This window comes from Salvelinus fontinalis, chromosome 11 (genome assembly GCF_029448725.1).
Source record: "Salvelinus fontinalis isolate EN_2023a chromosome 11, ASM2944872v1, whole genome shotgun sequence".
Taxonomy (NCBI): Eukaryota; Metazoa; Chordata; class Actinopteri; order Salmoniformes; family Salmonidae; genus Salvelinus; species Salvelinus fontinalis.
The window spans coordinates 16,056,385-16,077,111 of NC_074675.1; the positions used below are offsets into that span (position 1 = coordinate 16,056,385).

The 20,727-nt window shown below is 44.4% G+C and overlaps 1 protein-coding gene across 7 annotated transcripts in view; it reads right to left on the reverse strand.

The window, feature by feature from the left end:
* Positions 1-771: 771 nt before the first annotated feature.
* Positions 772-20,727, reverse strand: part of sbf1 (SET binding factor 1) — an 82,014-nt gene continuing 62,058 nt past the window's right edge. For 6 of the 7 annotated variants that reach the window (XM_055937672.1, XM_055937671.1, XM_055937670.1 and 3 more), the window contains 21 exons: positions 20,259-20,451; positions 20,025-20,152; positions 19,632-19,807; positions 18,086-18,222; positions 17,678-17,885; positions 16,707-16,903; positions 16,253-16,390; positions 14,597-14,692; positions 14,186-14,260; positions 13,401-13,573; positions 9,155-9,331; positions 8,838-8,939; positions 8,433-8,618; positions 5,161-5,287; positions 4,829-4,959; positions 4,345-4,587; positions 4,115-4,222; positions 3,655-3,860; positions 3,472-3,559; positions 3,265-3,396; positions 772-3,135 (listed from right to left, as the gene is read on the reverse strand). In XM_055937672.1, coding sequence (XP_055793647.1) covers positions 3,037-3,135; positions 3,265-3,396; positions 3,472-3,559; positions 3,655-3,860; positions 4,115-4,222; positions 4,345-4,587; positions 4,829-4,959; positions 5,161-5,287; positions 8,433-8,618; positions 8,838-8,939; positions 9,155-9,331; positions 13,401-13,573; positions 14,186-14,260; positions 14,597-14,692; positions 16,253-16,390; positions 16,707-16,903; positions 17,678-17,885; positions 18,086-18,222; positions 19,632-19,807; positions 20,025-20,152; positions 20,259-20,451 — 3,120 coding nt within the window. In that variant the 3' untranslated portion in view covers positions 772-3,036. The remainder of the gene's footprint in view (positions 3,136-3,264; positions 3,397-3,471; positions 3,560-3,654; positions 3,861-4,114; positions 4,223-4,344; positions 4,588-4,828; positions 4,960-5,160; positions 5,288-8,432; positions 8,619-8,837; positions 8,940-9,154; positions 9,332-13,400; positions 13,574-14,185; positions 14,261-14,596; positions 14,693-16,252; positions 16,391-16,706; positions 16,904-17,677; positions 17,886-18,085; positions 18,223-19,631; positions 19,808-20,024; positions 20,153-20,258; positions 20,452-20,727) is intronic. The other variant, XM_055937669.1, reaches the window with a different exon arrangement.

A 20,727-nucleotide genomic window follows, 5' to 3' on the forward strand; every position in this document is an offset into this window, starting at 1 on the left:
AGCAAAATTCAGGTGGTACAGCAACCGAAAAAGGTTAAGAACCACTGCAGTAGTGTACTTAATCATTTGACAATTAGTGTGTCGTTGTCCACATGAATAGCAAAGTACTTAAATGCATCCTTCCTTTGAGATTTCACTGATCCAACAGAATTGGCTGGATGACAACCATAGTCCTTTCACTCATGTATGGTTACCTTCAGGCAGAGGGGAAGGATTTTGGTTCCCCCCAACACACTCCTTTTGGGACTGTGGCCAGAATGGAGGTGAGTCAAAATGCCAACTTATTTAAAGTGTGGAACAAATGATTATGCTTTGTTAACAGGTTAATTGTCATAGCTTTGGCTTGTGATTCATCAGCTTTCCTCACTCATATCTCCATTTTGTGGACAGTTATCTTGCTTTGGTTAAGTTTAAGGTTGAATGGTAAAATGAGTAGATTCTAACTTGGCGAGTCTGTTTCTCCTGCCAAGTCTAACGACAGTGGCTTCAGGAAGGCTATATAAAGAGTTCAGAATGGTGATCCCTGCCCACTAACTACTCCCAACAGGGTGGGGCCCCTCTGGACACAACCATCCAGCACATGCATAGATACAGAATTAATAGATTGAAGAATAGAGGGTTATGATCAGACTGGTGCTATGTCTTTGTACTCATGTAGTGCTAAAATTGAGAGCTTCATAACTAATCAGAGATTATCACCCAAAGCAACTGATCTGTTAATCTTGGACTAAATAAAGACTTGAAGAAAGAGACAAACCTACACCAAAACAGTGACGTTTAAACCCACAGTGTTTTTGTTTTAATTCTAAAATATATTACATGATTGACAGACCCAGCTCAAGGAAATTTCTAATTAGAGAAAAAACCCTAAATAAATAAGGTTATATTGTACTGATTAACGTTGTGGATATAATCTACCCAAATCAGGAGAGATAAGTAGACTTCAGTAAATGGGGTGAGCTGGGTTTTAAGTGTGTGAGGTGGGTGGGTGTGACTAACACCTCACCTGTGCAGCTAAGCAACTTAATGAGATTCCATAACTATTCCAGAAAACCCACCTTAACTAGGGAGGCTAATTCTTGCTCATACAAACACACCAATTTCCACTCTGCTTAGGGATTGATATTGGGGAAGGACAACAATGTAAAAAAAGAAGACATTGAGGATTTACTTATACAACACATTTTCCAAAAAGTAGTAGCATTAGTCACGATGGCACATTGGATTCCTAATTTTAAAAAGTGGTAATTGAGGAACTTTTCTTACCGAGGACACAAAGTTAAATAAATTACTACCATAAACGTTACATACAAATCTGAGTAGTATATACAAAGAGTTAGACACAAATCTACTGTTCAAGACAGCAGTATAACCATATTTTACACAGCAATGTGTTTAAACGAGGAGTGTGTCCGTTTTCGTAACTTGGGGGCTAAACGATACTGCTCTGTAGCGTAAAAAAACGAACAAGTGACTTAATTGCAATCTTACAAATTCCAGCTAAACATATTCTCTACAAGACATTGACTCCTATGTACAGGCTTAAGAACAGAATGTACCAGCCTCTAGCTAAAAACACTGATTTAGACAGAGGAGAAGCGGCGAGAAAGTTGGGACTCGCTGAAGTATTACTGTTCAGAAGCCAAGCTGTGACTCACAGACCACCAAACAAAGGCTGAGTAAGGTAAACAGCACAGAGAGTGATATCTTATGCTCAGACACATGCTTTTGAAACGCTATTAATTGGCTGTAATTATTGTTGGAAATTCTAATGTATTATTCTAAGTGCCTTGATCACTAACGCCCCCCTCTGGTTAAGAACTGTATTACATGGATACTTTTTTTTACTTGTTTAGAGCATATTCCAATCCAACTGTCTAATACGTGTCACATGTTAAAATCCACTGGCACTTGTATAACTGATACCATTTGTCCAACATTAAACCTGACCATAGAAACTGAGGGGGAGGGGGGTCGTATCCAGGAAGTCTGTCAGATCCAGTCTCAGCACTGCCATGTAAACAGACCAGAACATCACCTTTGAACTTTGTTTTATAATTTTGTGCATAAATTAATCTTCACAAAAACATGTTCCTTCAGCATCCCTTAACATTCTGAACTGTAATAGTGGTTATTTGTTTTTGATAAATATAGAGGAAGAACTTTAGCTTCTTGTGTAAACACTATTGTTCTGCAGACAGACTCCCGAACTGGCGGATTTAGAATCTCCAACTGCCATTCTCCTGGTTTGATCACGAGGGCTAATATCACCAGCTGCTCTGGGGGTGATAACTAGGAGGACTGATATCTCTGACACAATTGAGTGACCCAAAAAATAGAAATCCTTCATAAACCGTTGAGAGGGCTCCCTTGGTGGTGTGTCCAGGGAATAAGAGACATCTTAGAGGAGAGGGGATCTGTGAGTGTCCAACTGCTCACGGGTAAGACTCAGCTACATCAGGCAGTGAAAGGGGAGGCTTCAGCGTCAGCTAGCAGGTGACCATGACGACTATTCTGTGTTCTGTTCTTAAAGGAAACAGTCCAATTAACTACAGACAGGATACTCTGCATGGCTGGATAATGTAGTTCATCATTACTTCCTCCCTGGAGTGTTAAGTTGTGTGGAGGGATGGGTGGGTCTGGCTACATCTGCATGCACCAGTTAGATTAGTCTGGTGAGAAACTGTCCATCTTCAAGCTCACACAACAAACTACATCATGCTTTGTTTCTTTTAGCTCCATTTTGCATAGACATCCAGCGCAAATAGTGGTTGTACTACCAAGGTGACAGGCTGCAGCCAGCAACACGGTGAAACAAAAGCGAGTGGTCATTACTTAATTTTCATTTTATAACAACACTGAAACATGACATCATCAGTTCGACACTGAACGGCGCTCAACTGTGGAAAGGACCCTCCCACATCTGTCTCAATTCCTCCTTCTGGAGAGGAACTCCTGTGATTGGCCAGCAGAGATGTCCATCGGGTGCCTCAGCACTGCTAATTGGTTCCTGTTATGGTGGAGCCGTGCATCTCTCTAGGCATCAGAGAGGCAACTCTGAATACTGTCCATCCACAGCTGTGCGTTGGGGCTGTCCTGCGCACAGAAGTTATACACTCTTTTGGTCGTCTTGAGCTGCCGTAGAAAGAGAACGAGAGAGGTTAAGACTGTTTGACCATTCTTGATTGTCATTTAGCAAACGCATTCACTGATCATAACATGTCACAATACACACTCATAAAAAATATCGCTCTGGTATCTCACATCGAAAAAGGCTTTCTCCTCTATGTTTTTGGGCGCTCCCATGGTGGGCGTGCCTGGAATGACGGACTCCACCTCTGCCAGCTCAATCACCCCCTTACACTCCTTGTCCTGCCTGGTCTCATAGTATCTCAGCTAGAGAGAGAGAGAGATCATTATCATCACCACCACAGGAACAATCAGTATCATGGTCCACCTCCCTCCTCTTACCTGATGTTTGGTCTTGTCCAGCACAAACCAGCGGGGTTTCCATGGCTTCAGCAACGCGCCTTTCTTAAACAGGATGCCCTCAAAACTCCTGGGAGCCAAAGGTAGAAGAAACCCAGTCAGCCACTTTTGTAACAATGAGGGGTAATGTGTTGCTGGGGCAGTGATAAGGGAATGGGTACAGACCTGTTCTCACTCTCCGTGCTCTGGAACTGGCTGTATAGGGTGCTGGTGCTGGGGCGCCCGGCCACAGGGGTGGAGGTGGTGCTGGTCTCACGGTCCATGGCTAGGTTAATGGAGGAGCCCACTCCACTCTCCGGAAGGTACACCCCCTGAGACCGCCGCTGGTGACTCAGGTTGGACGACATCAGCAAGGAGCTGTTGAACGATGGCTGAAAGAGCGAGAGAACGGAGGAAGAGCAAGAAAATGCAGGGGGATATCCTCTGATTAGATTAGGGAAGGCTAATCTATTCAATAAAACATAAATAGTTCCCACAAGAGGTCAGTAGAACACACTACTATAAATCTACAATAAGTTATTTTCCAAAAAGTCTAAGTAAGTGTCTAAGTTTGTTTGTCAGAAGGATGGCATCCTAATAGCCAGTGAAACCCTAGGTTAGCTTCTGGTTGTCCAGCGTTTCTCACCCTGTTCTCCAGCTTGGCCTCGGCCCGTTGGTTGGCCTTGATCTTGTCCCAAGTGTCCTTCCATTTCTCTGGTGGCAACCCCAACTCAGCCTCCAGACTCTGCAGGTCCTAGGACAGAATACACAGAGCAAGTCAGATTCATCTATAAGCATTTATACAACACGTTATGGTTATACAGGGACTACTGCAATATACTGATGATACGTAATGTGTAAGTAATCTCCACTAACCTGCAGCAGTTTGGTGATGGCGTCGGGTACCACTCGGCTGCGGCTGTCGTAGCAGGGCCAGACGATGTGTCGCTGGGATTTGGGGGTGGTGGTGTCTGGTTTGTCAGGCACCTCCTCAGCCAGCCTCTCCTGCCGGCCCCTCTGCACCAGCTCCCAGTCGTAAGACGGGCCCTCAGACAGCGTCTCCTCTGTGTAGAAGTCCCACACCTTCAGGTTGGAGATGAAGCTGTACGGCCGCAGCACCTGGGGAAAAGAAAACAGTAAAAACACAGTAAATGACCACATGGATTTATTTTTGTTACCACAAAATGTGCATGTAATTGAAAGGAATAATTCTAACTTCAAGATCGACTAGTAAATCTTAGGTCAAGCCTAAGATCGTAAAACCAAACCTACACTTGATTAGAAAATGTATGATAGCCACGTAAACTTCCCCACCAGGGGGCAGACTAATGTAACCCAGTAGTGTTCCAGGCTCACTCACCTCCTCATCCTCTGGTGAGAACATGTAGTTGAAGAAGATGGGTGTTTTCTTGTTGAGCCGGTCGATGTAATCCCACACTGATTTACACACCTGTGGGTTCTTCCTCTCCCCCTTCTCCTCGTACAGAACCCCTTAACACAGACGAAAGTTTCATCAACTCACTGAACCCAATCACTCAAATACCCAAACGTGTACTGAAATAACCTACTTCTAAGAATTCAGATAGTATCTATGGGGTCTGGAGTTTCTCCTAACCATGTAACCTGAATCTGGAGGCCATCTGATAAGGTAAAACTCCTGCCCTTATCTGCTAGAACGGAGAAAAGGCTCACCGAGCTCGATACGTTCGTAGTCCGAGTCGAGCAGGAAAGTTCTGAAGCGGTTGGACACGTAGTGGTAGGCCAGGAACTTCAGGTAGTACTGACTGAACTCAAACTCCATGGGGAACTGCAGGTGGATCTGAAGGGGGACAGGATTTAAGGTAACATGTCAGTTGCCCTTAATGTGTTTACTGCTCAACTTCTTGATCAAACATTCACTGGCCCTTCCTCAATTGGATTTGCGCAGCTCCTGCGTCCTCTTTCGCTTCCTTTAGAAAAAGGTCAAAGGTCATCGAGGAGAAACGGCGAGGAGACGGAACATGGATGAAAATGCGCTTGTATGAAATTAGGCTCTCCTCTCACGCGTCATCGGGCGAATTACGTGATAAAACAAAATATAGCTAGTTGTGCAAGACATGTTATAGATAGAAGTAGCATATTGTTTTTAAACGTGTATATACTTTTCTCCTCCGAATAAACAAAAGCTGATTCAATCGGGGTGTGGCAGATTTCAGAACTCTTCCGCGAAGAACTCAGGTAGGATGCATTTGGAAAGTATTCCTACCCCTGGACCTTTTCCAGATTTAGTTACAGCCTTATTCTAAAATTGATTAAATCATTTCTCAATCTACACACAATAACCCATAAGTAAAAACAGGTTTTAAGAAATGTTTGCAAATGTATAAAAATAAAAAACTGAAATACCACATTTACATAAGTATTCAGTCCCTTTACTTAGTACTTTGTTTAAGCACCGTTGGCTGCGATTACAGGCTTGAGTCTTCTTGGGTATGACACTACAAGCTTGGCACACCTGTATTTGGGGAGTTTCTTCCATACTTCTCTGTAGATCCTCTCAAGCTGTCAGGTTGGATGGGGCGCGTCACTGCTCAGCTATTTTCAGGTCTCTCCAGAGATGTTCGATTGGGTTCAAGTCCGAGCTCTGGCTGGGCCACTCAAGGACATTGAGAGACCTGTCCCGAAGCCACTCCTGCGTTGTCTTCGGGTTGTTGTCCTGTTGGAATGTGAACCTTGGCCCCAGTCTGAGGTCCTGAGCCCTCTGGAGCAGGTTTTCATCAAGGATCTCTCTGTACTTTGTTCCGTTCATCTTTCCCTCAATTCTGACTAGTCTTCCTTTCCCTGCTGCTGAAAAACGCTGCCACCCATGCTTCACCGAGGGGATGGTGCCAGGTTTCCTCCAGACATGACAGGATGCACCGGAGCTCAATTTCAAGGGCCTGATTCCCTTATTTTCCCTCCTACCCCCCCAATGTCAATCTTGTCTCATCGCTGCAACTCTCCAACGGGCTTGGGAGAGGCGAAGGTGGAGTCATGTGTCCTCCGAAACATGACCTGCCTAACCGCGCTCCTTAACACCAGCCAGCTTAACCCGGAAGCCAGCCGCACGCACCAATGTGTCGGAGAAGACACGTTAAATTGGCAACCAGTCAGCCTCCACAAGGAGTCGCTATGGTGCGATGAGCCAAGTAAAGTCCCCCCGGCCAAACCCTACCCTAACAACGCTGGGTCAATTGTGTGCCGTCCTGTGGGATTCCCGGACCACGGCCAGTTGTGGCACAGACCGGGAATGAACCCGGGCCTGTACTAACGCTTCTAGCACGGCGCCACTCAGGAGGCCCAGGGTCTGAATACTTATGTAAATAAGGTATGTTTTTTATTTTTAATACATTCGCAAAAATTTCTAAAAACCTGTTTTCACTTTGTCATTATGAGGCATTGTGTGTAGATACATTTTTTTAAACATCCTCAATTTTAGAATAAGTAAAGTAAAAAGTGAAGGCCTGAATACTTTCCGAATGCACTGTAGGACTATCCCCGATCATAGGTGGCTTTCGAGGAGGGGAGGAAACTCTTCCATTTGCCTACCCTTCAAATTGATATGCTCCTGGACCACTCGACCATTTAGGACAGACTTTTGCCCAAATGAGAAAAGGCCACAGAGTCAGCAGACTGCACTCTCTCAAACAAATGTTTGGATGAAGGGGAAAGGAGGAAGACCTGTTAAAACTTAAATTCTCTGTTCTAGCACATCCATATAACAGGATGGTCGGGACATAGCGTACTCATCTGATTACATTCAGGAAATATTTGACCCAGGTTAATAGCTCTTGGCTGAGCTTTGTAACATAGTTTACATGAATAAGACTATTTAAGGACAGTCTAGGCAGAGAGAGACAAAGGATCCTAGTGAGATATGGGTCATAGGCAGAGAGAGACAAAGGCTCCTAGTGAGATATGGGTCATTCTAACAATTAGGTGCCTTTTGAGTAGTGTAACTTAGTGGGGGGAAAAAAACGTTTTTATTTCACCTAATTTTAACATTGTTATATAGAGCACATGTTCAACTCAACAAAAAAAATATATAAATCCCCATCAAGAGGTTAACTAAAGAAATGACAATAGAAAATCTTGAATCATCCATAAATCCCCTTGTGAAAGGGGAAATGGAAGATTGTTGTGTGAAACAGGGAGGGGCAACAATGCAAGCTTCACCAATAAATTGTTTAAACATTTCTAGCACGTCTTTGTATGGGTAACAGGGTTGACGTGTTCTGCTCGACCCACTCAGTTACCACAAAACACCAGAAAATGGCCAAAAAGAGTAGAACCAGCTCATCGGCTTTTACTCCATGATTTGACTATTAGATGTTACCTTTGAATGAATTCACCATATTAAAAAGAGAGTTCATGTATTTGTAAAATATTGAAATATATAAAGGCACTCATAAGAACGACAATCCATATACACTGAGTGTACAAAATATTAGGAACACCTGTTCTTTCCATGACTGACCAGGTGAAAGCTACGATCCCTTATTGGTGTCACCTGTTAAATTGATGCTGTTCTGAGTGCAAAACGGCAAGCAACTCAATATTAGGAAGGTGTTCCCAATGTTTTGTACACACAGTGTATTTCCCTGTGTGTGTAATAATAACACTACTGACAGTAACAGGGGGTTAAATAGAGCAAGCCATTGTGAAGCTGGGATCATAAATACAGACAGGACTATTGAAACCCTCTGCCAGAGACGCATCATACATGCGAGTCCACATCACTGGCTGGGGAAAAAAAGAAATTTTCTGTCACACTCAGGTAAACACACACACATGTTTACTCAGACACACAGATGCACACCAATACAGATAAATAGCAGAATCCAGATGATATGGGTAAAGTAGCTGACATGTAAACACCCAGTTAGACAAACACACACTTTACTGTCACACCTGCACTCATAAAACCCACCCCCACACGTACATACCTGGTGCACGCAGTCGAGAAACTGCAGGAACACAGGTGTGAAGCCGCTGCTCTGGCTCGCCAGGGTCTGGGCGCCACGATGACTGAACCTGTGGCCAAACGACAACCACTCCTTCTCCACCAGCAGGCGGAAGCCATCGAAGGTCCGGTAGTACGGGTCTGACAGAAGCTGGACCAGAGACACCACCTAGAGAGAGACCGAGAATCAGTGTGACAGTCAGACAGGATGATTGTAATTTACAGGTTACCTAAACAGCGGAATGAGGAGACAGATCTATAGCACAGGCAGAGACAGGGTTGAGACCATGGAGAGACGATGCATCACATGTATGTACAAGTTGACCTACAGTAGCTGTGAGGTGTGTGTTTGCATTGTGAGTATGTTAAGTGAGTACGTGTGTTATACCTGAGTAGTGACGTCCCAGCCGTCCTCCAGACTGACCATGACTGACGAGCCCGTGTCTAACAACTCTACCACCAGGACAGACACCTGCAGAACTCTGTGGAGCTGGACACACACGTCATGATTAGCACACAAATCATATGCAGAGTCAGGATAAACATACAAAAACAAAATGCATCCATAGATAGGTCTCTCTATTGCACAATACATACACTTTTACAGTTGCACACGCTAACACACACACACACACACACACACACACACACACACACACACACACACACACACACACACACACACTGTATGAATGACAGCATTACCAGGCACATCCATTCGGACTCTTCCAGGCAGCGGTGGAAAGTCATGCTGGGTTCAGAGGTGGCTGAGCTGGGAACACAGGCCTTCATCAACTTCTTAAAGCTGTTCTTCACCTGACGCACGTCACACACCTCAATGGGCACCACCTCCCACTGCTGGAACGAGTCCTGCTTCCCACCCTGATGACATGGGACAAACAGGGGTCAAGGTTTGTCCTGAAGACAAACAATGTATACGAAATTCTTCAGTCTGGTTTTAGACCCCATCATAGCACTGAGACTGCACTTGTGAAGGTGGAAAAATGACCTTAATGGCGTCAGACCGAGGATCTGCATCTGTCCTCGTGCTCCTAGACCTTAGTGCTGCTTTTGATAACATCAATCACCACATTCTTTTGGAGAGATTGGAAACCCAAATTGGTCTACATGGACAAGTTCTGGCCTGGTTTAGATCTTATCTGTCTGAAAGATATCAGTTTGTCTCTGTGGATGGTTTGTCCTCTGACAAATCAACTGTAAATTTCAGTGTTCCTCAAGGTTCCGTTTTAGGACCACATGTTTTCACTATATATTTTATCTCTTGGTGATGTCATTCGGAAACATAATGTCAACTTTCACTGCTATGCAGATGTACATTTCGATGAAACATGGGAAGCCCCAAAATTGCCCTCGCTTGAAGCCTGTGTTTCAGACATAAGGAAGTGGATGGCTGCAAATGTTCTACTTTTAAACTCGGACAAAACAGAGATGCTTGTTCTAGGTCCCAAGAAACAAAGAGATCTTCATTTGAAGGACCTCAGCATTACTCTGGACCCTGAACTCTCTTTTGACAAACATATCAAGACTGTTTCAAGGACAGCTTTTTTTCCATCTAAGTAACATTACAAAAATCAGAAACGTTCTGTCCAAAAATGACGCAGAAAAATGAATCCATACTTTTGTCACGTCTAGGTTAGACTACTGCAATGCTCTACTTTCCGGCTACCCGGATAAAGCACTAAAGTAAACTTCCGTTAGTGCTAAACACGGCTGCTAGAATCTTGACTAGAACCAAAAAATTTGATCATATTACTCCAGTGCTAGCCTCTCTGTAAGGGCTGATTTCAAGGTTTACTGCTAACCTACAAAGCATTACATGGGCTTGCTCCTACCCATCTTTTCGATTTGGTACTGCCGTACATACCTACACGTACGCTACGGTCACAACACGCAGGCCTCCTTACTGTCCCTTGAATTTCTAAGCAAATAGCTGGAGGCAGGGCTTTCCCCAATAGAGCTCAATTTTTATGAAATGGTCTGCCAACACATGTGGGAGATGCAGACTCGGTCTCAACCTTTAAGTCTTTATTGAAGACTCATCTCTTCAGTAGGTTCTATGATTGAGTGTAGTCTGGCCCAGGAGTGTGAAGGTGAACGGAAAGGCACTGGAGCAACGAACCGCCCTTGCTGTCTCTGCCTGGCCAGTTCCCCTCTCTCCACTGGGATTATCTGCCTCTAACCCTATTACAGGGGCTGAGTCATTGGCTTACTGGTGCTCTTCCATGCCGTCCCTAGGAGGGGTGCGTCACTTGAGTGGGTTGAGTCACTGACGTGATCTTCCTGTCCAGGTTGGCGCCCCCCCTGGGTTGTGCTGTGGCGAAGATCTTTGTGGGCTATACTCGGCCTTGTCTCAGGATGGTAAGTTGGTGGTTGAAGATATCCCTCTAGTGGTGTGGGGGCTGTGCTTTGGCAAAGTGTGTGGGGTTTATCCTGCCTGTTTGGCCCTGTCCGGGGGTATCGTCGGATGGGGCAACGGTGTCTCCTGACCCCTGTCTTAGTCTCCAGTATTTATGCTGCAGTAGTTTATCTGTCGGGGGGCTAGAGTCAGTCTGTTATATCTGGAGTATTTCTCCTGTCTTATCCGGTGTCCTGTGTGAATTTAAGTATGCTCTCTCTAATTCTCTCCCTCTCTCTCGGAGGACCTGAGCCCTAGGACCATGCCTCAGGACTACCTGGCCTGATGACTCCTTGCTGTCACCAGTCCACCTGGCCGTGCTGCTGCTCCAGTTTCAACTGTTCTGCCTGCGGGTATGGAACCCTGACCTGTTCAACAGACGTGCTACCTGTTCCAGACCTGGTGTTTTCAACTCTCTAGAGACAGCAGGAGCAGTAGAGATACTCTGAATGATTGGCTATGAAAAGCCAACTGACATTTACTCCTGAGGTGCTGACCTGTTGCACCATCGACAACCACTGTGATTATTATTATTTGACCCTGCTGGTCATCTATGAAAATCTTGGCCATGTTCTGTTATAATCTCCACCTGGCACAGCCAGAAGAGGACTGGCCACCCCTCATAGCCTGGTTCCTCTCTAGGTTTCTTCCTAGGTTCTGGTCTTTCTAGGGAGTTCTTCCTAGCCACCGTGCTTCTACACCTGCATTGCTTGCTGTTTGGGGTTTTAGGCTGGGTTTCTGTACAGCACTTTGAGATATCAGTTTATGTAAGAATGCCTTTTTTTTTTTCCAGCTTATATTTTTGGGGGTAAATATATATATCCATACACGTATGCATACATATACACATATATACATACACATACCTATATAGACATACATACTTTTTTAAAGAATATACCTTTATTATTATTCCCCGCAAACCCTACCACCGATCCCCCAATTGGAGTAAACTGATAAACATTTCTGTTTTTACCTTCAATTTATACATCTTATACACATTTTACAGACACAGTCTACTTTATAATAGTTCTCTCTTGTTTGTTCTTAGTCCTTCCTCTATTTCTGTTGTCCATCCAGTTTGATTTCCACTTGTAACTGTGCTATTTCACAAAAGCTCCGCACCTATACACATTTCACAGATCCCGTATGCCCTACATTGTTTATCTTGTTATTAGTCCCACCCTTCAGCTCCACTCAACCCTTCCCATCTATCTTCCAACATCATCCATTTCGGATTTTTATTTGCCATATATTTTTCAACTGTGCGGTGATGCTTCACAAAAGATTTGAATCTTCCTATTCTCATAGCTTCCACGGATTGTAAATTAAAAATAAACATTTTTGCTAAAATAATTATTGATTGATTGACTATGGCTTTTCAAATCCCCCAGTATTGCTATCTGTAGCGTTAGTTCTACGCAAATGTTGCAATTCTTCAGCCATTCCTGGACCTGTGACCAAAAACGAGCTACATACGGACAATACCAAAATAAATTATCTAATGACTCTGCCTCCTCACAGCAGAATCTGCAGAGCTGGGAAGATTGTATCCCCCATATATATAACATTCTATTAGTTGCAAGAATTTTGTATAGTAATTTAAATTGAAAAATTCGAAGTTTTGAATCCGGCGTTGTTTTGCGTATCAATTCATAAACCATGTGCCATGGAATGGGTACATCGAAAATCTCTTCCCAACTATTTTGCAATTTATATGGCACAGCTGTCAGTTTTTTGGTCCTTAAATTAAATTGGTATATGTTTTTATTTATCACACTTTTCTTTAACCATTTATGTTCTTTAATACAGGGCCGACATACAAGTTCCTTACTTTTTTCCCCTTCTACTTGCCTCTTCCATTTTTGTGGTAATGCTGCAATTAATTGGTTGTAATTTTGGGTAGAGCAGACATTTCCATATGTCTATGTTAGCTGCATGTGTGACATTACTCCACCAGTCCTATTTATGATATCATTCACAAAAATTATACCTTTTTTAAACATTTCTTCGATAAATGCAGTTTTTTTTATCAATTACTATATTTGAATTTAACCACAATATTTGTTGTACTATTTGTTCCGTCCTTTCAGGTGGATCAAACTGAAATTGCAACCAAATTTCTAAGGCTTGTTTAAAAAAGAAAGATATTTTGGAGATTATTTCCTTTTCAAACAACCGAAAGTGAGCAGGTGTAATCTGAATAAAGGGAAAAAGGCCCTTCTTGAACATAGGATGAGACATTCGTACCAATTTACTAGAGAACCAGTTTGGATTTAAGTATAACTTTTGTATGACTGATGCCTTTAGTGAGAGGTCTAATGCTTTAATATTTAATCATTTCTGCCCTCCGAATTTATATTCGTTATATAAATAGGCCCTTTTAATTTTATCTGGCTTTTGTAAGAAGGACTTTATAAATACATTTGATTGAAAGTTCAATGACACCAAGACCTCCAAAGACTTCTGGGATATTGAGTCAATCAATACTAAATAAGTAGACAGTCTAGTGTAGTATTGTGTATTGGCAGTTACTTTGAGCTGTGTCTTGTCTCCGATGATGTAGAGGTAGGCCCTCTGCTGTCGGAGGAACAGGGCCTCACTGGGGCCCCCGTTGGGCTGGGGAGACTCCTTACTGGACAGTCTGTTCCCCACTTCTGGGTTGTAGGCACTCAGACGCCCACTACCCCGGATACTGCCCCACTTCCCTAGAGCACACACACACAGGGAGAGGTTATAGAGGGGGTTATCACACACAGATACAGTATGCACTCTCCAAGTTTGCCATTATCAACACACACAAGCCATTTATGCAGTGGCAGTGGCACATACATTCATTGTACTCTATTCCACTAGACTAACTGAAAGCCATGCTGATAAAAAAGTACCCCAAGGTATAAATAATTGAACAACTATAGTAAGATTGATCTATTATGCTAAATAGGCTATATGTGAAAATGATGCTCCAAACCAAACAACGCTGGGAAAACATGAGTCATCAGACCACTCACAGCACACAGTAGTAATCAAACACAGAACAGAAACATGGACAAACAGGACGATCTGCAGCAGTGTGTGTAGAGTCGACGGCCCACTAGAAAAGCATGCAAACAGATGCCTTGAAAGAAGAAGAGATTGGACAACAAAAAGTTAGTCCTGAGAGCGAGAAGGAGAGCGAGAGAGACACACTAGGAGATCACAGGGAAAGAGGGACCGACGGGCGGGGACGCCAGCCAACGCAGACAGACTGACGTCACTGTTAAGAGTCCTGATTGGTTAGATTGGGGAGACAGGGAGCCAGGGGTCGGTGCATACTGTACCTCCAGGGGGGTTTCTGGCCTTGCCTGAAACTCTGGGCTGAGAGAGGGAGATGACCCTCGCCCTTTGACCCAGAGCTGAGGTCAAATGACACAGAGATGATGCCCGTTAACCAACACCATAGGGGGAGAAGGTTTCACACAGTCATACACACACACACACACAGGCCCACATATGGATACACTATGGAGATTGGTTATTATTAAGGTAACAACCACCATTCCTCTTTTGGGTTAGTTCCAGTGAATGTTCCTTGGCAGGTACTTGTAGGGCAAGCCACAATACAATACAATCCCAAACCAAACCAAACCAAACCAAACCTAGAAATATAAGGCATTCCTTGTAAAGGAAGCTTCTGTGAACTAATTGACGAAAGTAACACAACCACATACACAGTAAAACCACAATCTCACCTCCGCGGTTGAAGGTTCCAGGTACGTCCTCCTTGCCTCCCATCACCTGTTTCATCAGAGCTCCGATCTTAGGCTGCCTCAGCTTATCTGACGAGTCTGGAGATAGACACAGGCAAAGGTTCACACACTCTGGCTTAAGAGTGTGTGTGTGTTTCCGATGGGAAAATGTGGAGCTGGACATTTGATCGACAGCATTTTAAATTTACCAGACCTATATGCATTGGGTGTGTAACCTGATTAGGGCGTCCACCCCCAGTGCTCAGAATGACTGAAATCACATTTAGATTACGATAATGCACTTAACAGCACATGCAACTCGAGGATGCAACGGCTCGCGTCCTTCCGAATTCCGAAGCGCACTTTGAAGATGTTAGAATAACTGTCCACATTTACTTTTCCTCAGCGAAGACCAGTAACGAGCAGGAAAATCCCTAGCCTGTGTCCCCCATTGTAGAAAAGTTGAGCTATTCTATTGGGTCAGCTTGTCATTCTGTGCCAGAAATAAATTGCCTATTCCAAACAGACTCTGGGACATTTGGGGAACGATAGATTCCAAATTCATATAACCAGTACATCAAAATTTGTTTAAAAAGCATTGATGCTCATGCACAGATCAGAACATTTAGCTTAACATGTTGATAAACTATTATTTAATCACATCATAAGCGCAGCAATGTGCACGCGGCAGTTATAGGCTTCACACTAATGTTAGTTCCATAATGCAATTAGCAGGAAAACATTGTTGTCAAAAGCACACTGCACATGCAAGCGGATTCATGTGAGATGAAAACAACAATTTGAAATGTAGAAAGATCGGAGATCTAAAGAATCAACAACTAGCATGGATTGCTAATATGATTAGGATTGTGTTTTTTGCTACTGGACAATGAAAGACAGTTGATTTGAAAACAAATTTTTTTTTTTAATTGAACATTTGGCTACTTGTTTCATTGGCATATGGAAATCTTTAGAAAATAAATGCCTCCACGTTTATAGAAACAGATTTTGGCTCAGCTACATTGAAGCAAGGTAAGACGTGCCTCATAATATGAAGTAAAACGTTAAGGTTTCACACAATTAAGTATATATGTTTTCAAAATGTATTCCATCTCCATCTCACATTCTAAAGTGGTGTGTGACCTGCTGAATCATGCCTACCGTTGCCTAAGCACTTGAATGGTGCTTCAATTACCAGTTGAGAAATAAAGTCGCTTTTTTTAATGGTGACTGTTAACACGCAAACGTATTTAGAATTGTTGTGCAATGATTGGGCTTATAAAAAGCACATTTCACACCAGCAGCAACAGGAGCTGTAGCAGCAGCTCTCGCACCATTTTACAGATTTTCCCCCCAAAAAGTGTGTGTGATAAATAAGAAACATATCGACTAACGAAAATACACACAAGCCAATTTAATTCCACTAAATTATGCTAATTAAACTATAGACCGATAAGCATGACCGGTTAAATGTATTTCCATCGACTGGTATTTCCAGCTATGAATTGGCTAAAAAGCATTATTTTGAAATGGGATTATTTTATTTATTGGGGGACAATTGGCCAGTGTCAATTTTATTGGATTTTCATTTTTTTTTTAATTGGGCCAAAAGCTGGATTTTAGCAGGCTAACAGAAACCCTGATGTGTGTGTGTCCTACCTGAGGTGCTCATGTGACTGGAGGTGAAGCCGCCAAGTGTGTTCCTGCCACTGGGCTCACAGTAGGAGGGCATGGAGCTGATGATCGCCTGCATGTACTTCTCCTGCTCCAGGCTGGTCGAGTCGGCCTGGGAGGGGCCTGGGGAAGGATCACAACTGTCAATCACCACTGGTTTTTGCAGCTTTGCATGCTGGGTATAAAATGCTGAAGACTAAAAAATGCTGCTCAAGCTGTAAGGAGCATGAGCTGTGCATTTCTATGCATCTAAAGTGTTGGTCTATTTGCTCATTGTTTCTGATGAGTTGAGACTTTCTCGATCACATTCTTATACTTTCACATAACATTGCTACTGATATAGGTGGTTTGGCGTGTTTTATTATTCCTAAACAAAGCCCAACATCCCCAGTCATTCCCTTAAAGACACCATCTAACTAACTTTTAGTGTGTGTCGTACCGGCACTGGGGGCATTGGGGGACTTGAAGAAGCCCACCACTCCCTTAGCATGGAGGCCTGCAGAGCGCAGCAGCACAGCCTTGGTACGAGAGTTCCTCCAGCACACCACAGGGAAACGGTTCTGTCTGTAACAGCGGGAGATGCGCTGGATGGTGGAGTCTGGGATGCTCTGGGGCACGATCAACAGGCCGGGGTAACTGGTAACACACAGAGAGACAGAGAGAGAGACAGAGACAGAGAGAGAGACAGAGAGAGAGAGAGAGACAGAGAGAGAGAGAGAGACAGAGAGAGAGAGAGAGACAGAGAGAGAGAGAGAGACAGAGAGACAGAGACAGAGAGACAGAGACAGAGAGACAGAGACAGAGACAGAGAGAGAGAGAGAGAGACAGAGAGAGAGACAGAGAGAGAGAGAGAGACAGAGAGAGAGAGAGAGACAGAGAGAGAGAGAGAGACAGAGAGAGAGAGAGAGAGAGACAGAGAGAGAGAGAGAGAGAGACAGAGAGAGAGAGAGAGAGAGAGAGACAGAGAGAGAGACAGAGAGAGAGACAGAGAGAGAGACAGAGAGAGAGACAGAGAGAGAGAGACAGAGAGACAGAGAGACAGAGAGACAGAGAGACAGAGAGACAGAGACAGAGAGACAGAGACAGAGAGACAGAGACAGAGAGACAGAGACAGAGAGACAGAGACAGAGAGAGAGACCAGAGAAGAGGGAGTTCGGGTTGAGATGACATTCTGTTCATGTCACTGGAGAATGTCATGACCACAAGATAATGTCATGTGTTAAAATATAGTTTGCTCACTGGCCCACTCTGCATTTCAAGTCACATCAAAGTAAAATGACTGAATGTTTATTTATATAAATGTAAAACGAAGAGTGTCGAAGTGGTGTGTTTTTAGGGAGTCCCACATGAGATTTGACCGTGAACCCGTCGTAAAAACATATTCTATCTGCGGTTGGACCGTGAACTTACCTCCTGCAGACGGTGTACATGCGGTTGACGGTGGAGATGCGGAAGGGCTCGTTCTTGGAGCGCGTCAGGCTGTTACTGAGCGTGCCCAGTCCTAGCCGCTGATAGTCACGGCAACAGGCGCGCTCCACCACGTTGCTCATGGTCTGTCTGTCCGAGGAGCGGATGGTGGAAGACAGGGTGAGGGAGCCCTGGTCCAACTCCTCTGAGACTGTAGCAGACACACAGACAGTCAGAGACAGTGTACACTGGCCTACTACCTCAGATCAAACACTGTAGAGACCATTCAACAGCAACTCAAGACTTTTACATAAGACAGGTATTTATGTCAATGGGAGTGCGTGGATCTTAAGTCAAAATGCCGCCCTAAACCTTGACGTTGCTGCTTGAGTTGTCAACACCATGTCCTACCGGAGATCTCATCCTCGTCCAGCTCTGACTGCAGGCTGCTCCTGTTCTCCCAGGTGGGAGGTGAGTACTTCTTCCGGGTCACATACTGTCGACCGATCGTCCTCTTCGCACTCTTCACCAGGTTTTTGGAAAGTGTTCTTAGGAAGGGTGGAGGGGTGAGGAAGTGAGAGGAGGAGGAGAGACATAAAAAAGGGTTCACAACATAGTTAACTTCAGTTAAAGCAAAACTTAATGACGTCTACTTCCTGGGTCATATTCCTTTGGGCACACCATAGCAAAACACTTTGCAACGGAAAATGAAAACAAGTGTTTCTTATTGAACAAGTTTAGATTGTACCTCCCTGTTTTGGCCCGTTTGCTTCCATTTCATGTCAAGTGAATAGAACCCTGGTTATAAATTTAAAAGGTACAAAACCACTGAGTGGTACTTAGAAGTTTAAATAACCGGTCAATTAAATCCAAGGCACATCCCTAATGCAGACTCGGCGGTAGTCTGTATGCATAATTAAAGCTAATGAACGCATTAAAAGACTGCTAGTTGAGCTTGCTCACTGCTGCAGGGGGGTTGGGCCCGCATTGTCGTGAGGTTAATATCATTGAATGAATGGAGTCTTTTAGTGGCGTGACGACTCTGGGAGGAGATGGAAACACCAGGGACAAACACGGAGGAGCAGTCACTGTTTCCACTGCTGCATTATTCAACAGATAGAAGCCAGCTCTCAGAGAGCTCATACTCTTTTCATACCCCACATGAGAGAGAAAAAAGGAAGGAGTGACGGGGGGGAGAAATACACACAGACAGAGTGAGAGAGCGACAGAGAGAGGGAGAAATGGAGAGAGTGGGGGATGATAAAGTAAAAGGGAACTCTGGGGGTCTACTGGCAGTAACAGTGGACAGAATAGAGTGTAGGATGTGAAGCTGCATTCCTCTGTACTGACCCTGCCTGGAATAAGTCCGTGTGCAGCAAGCAGAACTAAACAATCTGCATGCTATATGGCCCATTGGTGGTTACACAAGAACAAGGGTTCACACTCACTGAAGCACTTACACTCGCAAGCAAAAAGTCTATAAATCCTGTTTTATTAATACATCACACCAAAAACTGACTTTAAATCAGAGACCGTCAGATAAAAATGCACAAGGTTTTAATATATTCTTTAAACTGTCAGGACAGCTATGAAATGTAGGGCAATAATGTGGACTACTATATCTCCAGAGGCTGCTGCTTGGGGCAGGCTGTATATTCAGCTCACATTACAGTGCTGGGGTGTCATCTGTGACCCACATCCTTTAGTGAGTAAGAGCTTTTTAAATGGATGTTCTGTACTTGACCTGGAGGATGTGAGAGGTGTGAAACGTCTTACAGATTTACACTTTCTCATTACTCTGCTGACTGACGATAAAACTGGAGCGGTACTGACGTTTTATACAATGCTGATGTGTGTTGAAATGTGTTTGGCGTGTGTATGCTCTTCCGGTTTCCTTTTAGTGTTGTTTTGGTTCTTGTGGTTGACGTGCGTGTGCGTTATATCGGTCTTGTCTTACTTTATTGACTGGTTCTTGTCCTTGGTCTTGTGTTCGACCAACGTCTTGCCGCTCTGGCCCACGGTGAAGGCGAAGGTTCCCTGGACGTGCTGTGGGTAGCGGAGCTTGTGCATGTGCTTCCGGAACACCTCGGCCAGGTCTGACGCCACCTCCTCATCAAACGCTATCTTCAGCAGCTACAGGAGAAGGAGAGAGATATGAGGAGTGTCAGAAAAACACAAATTAATGAGTGTTCTGTCAAATTTAAAATGGAGAGCGTTACGATGCAGAATGAGTGTGTGGAGGGGGGGGTAGCTGGGTTGAGGGAGGAGAAGCTATGAAGGCTTAGGGGCCTGGTGTTTAGGCAGTAGGGCGATGGATACGAGGTTGGCAGGATAGAGGGTAGAGGTGTACCTGGAAAGTGCAGGAGCGTAGCTGAAGACCCTCCTGTATGAACTGGTCCATGGACAGACTGACAGAGATCCTCTTCTCCTTAGTCAGGGAGGCGATGGGGAACGACCGAGTCACCACCTGCTCACCCACTGCACAGCAACAACACTCAGGGTTAGAGAGAAAGTGTGTGTGCATGTGTGCATTACTGGTAACATGTTTACTGCTAGCATGTTTGTGTTTACAACACCCTCTTACCCAGCGGGTCGTTGGGCGTGCCCTTGAAGATGAGGCGGTAGGTGGTGAGGAAGATGGCCCCCTCGGCAGGGAGGAGGGGTGGACCCCCCAAGGCCCCCGTGGCCTCCTCCCGGCCGTCTGAGATCAGGTGCACCCGCATGCCGTCCATCACCAGCTCCTCCCCCGCCAGAAGAATGGGCCTCAGAAGCTTGGGCTGCAGCACGGGGACAGGGAGGAGTGAAGGAGAGGAAAGGAAAGACAAGGTAGGTAAGGTTGGGGGGGGGGGGGGGGGGGGGGCAGTTGCTAGTGCTTTATGTCCAACAGAACTCAAATATATAAGCCATCCTTACATTGGTGGTTCTATATTTCAAATCAAATTCACCACAACAAATGGCACATGTCAATCCAGATCGCATGCTGAAGCACAAATGTATCACACGATTTGAAAACGGAGATATCAAAATGGAGACATTTGATTGCAATTTGTTAA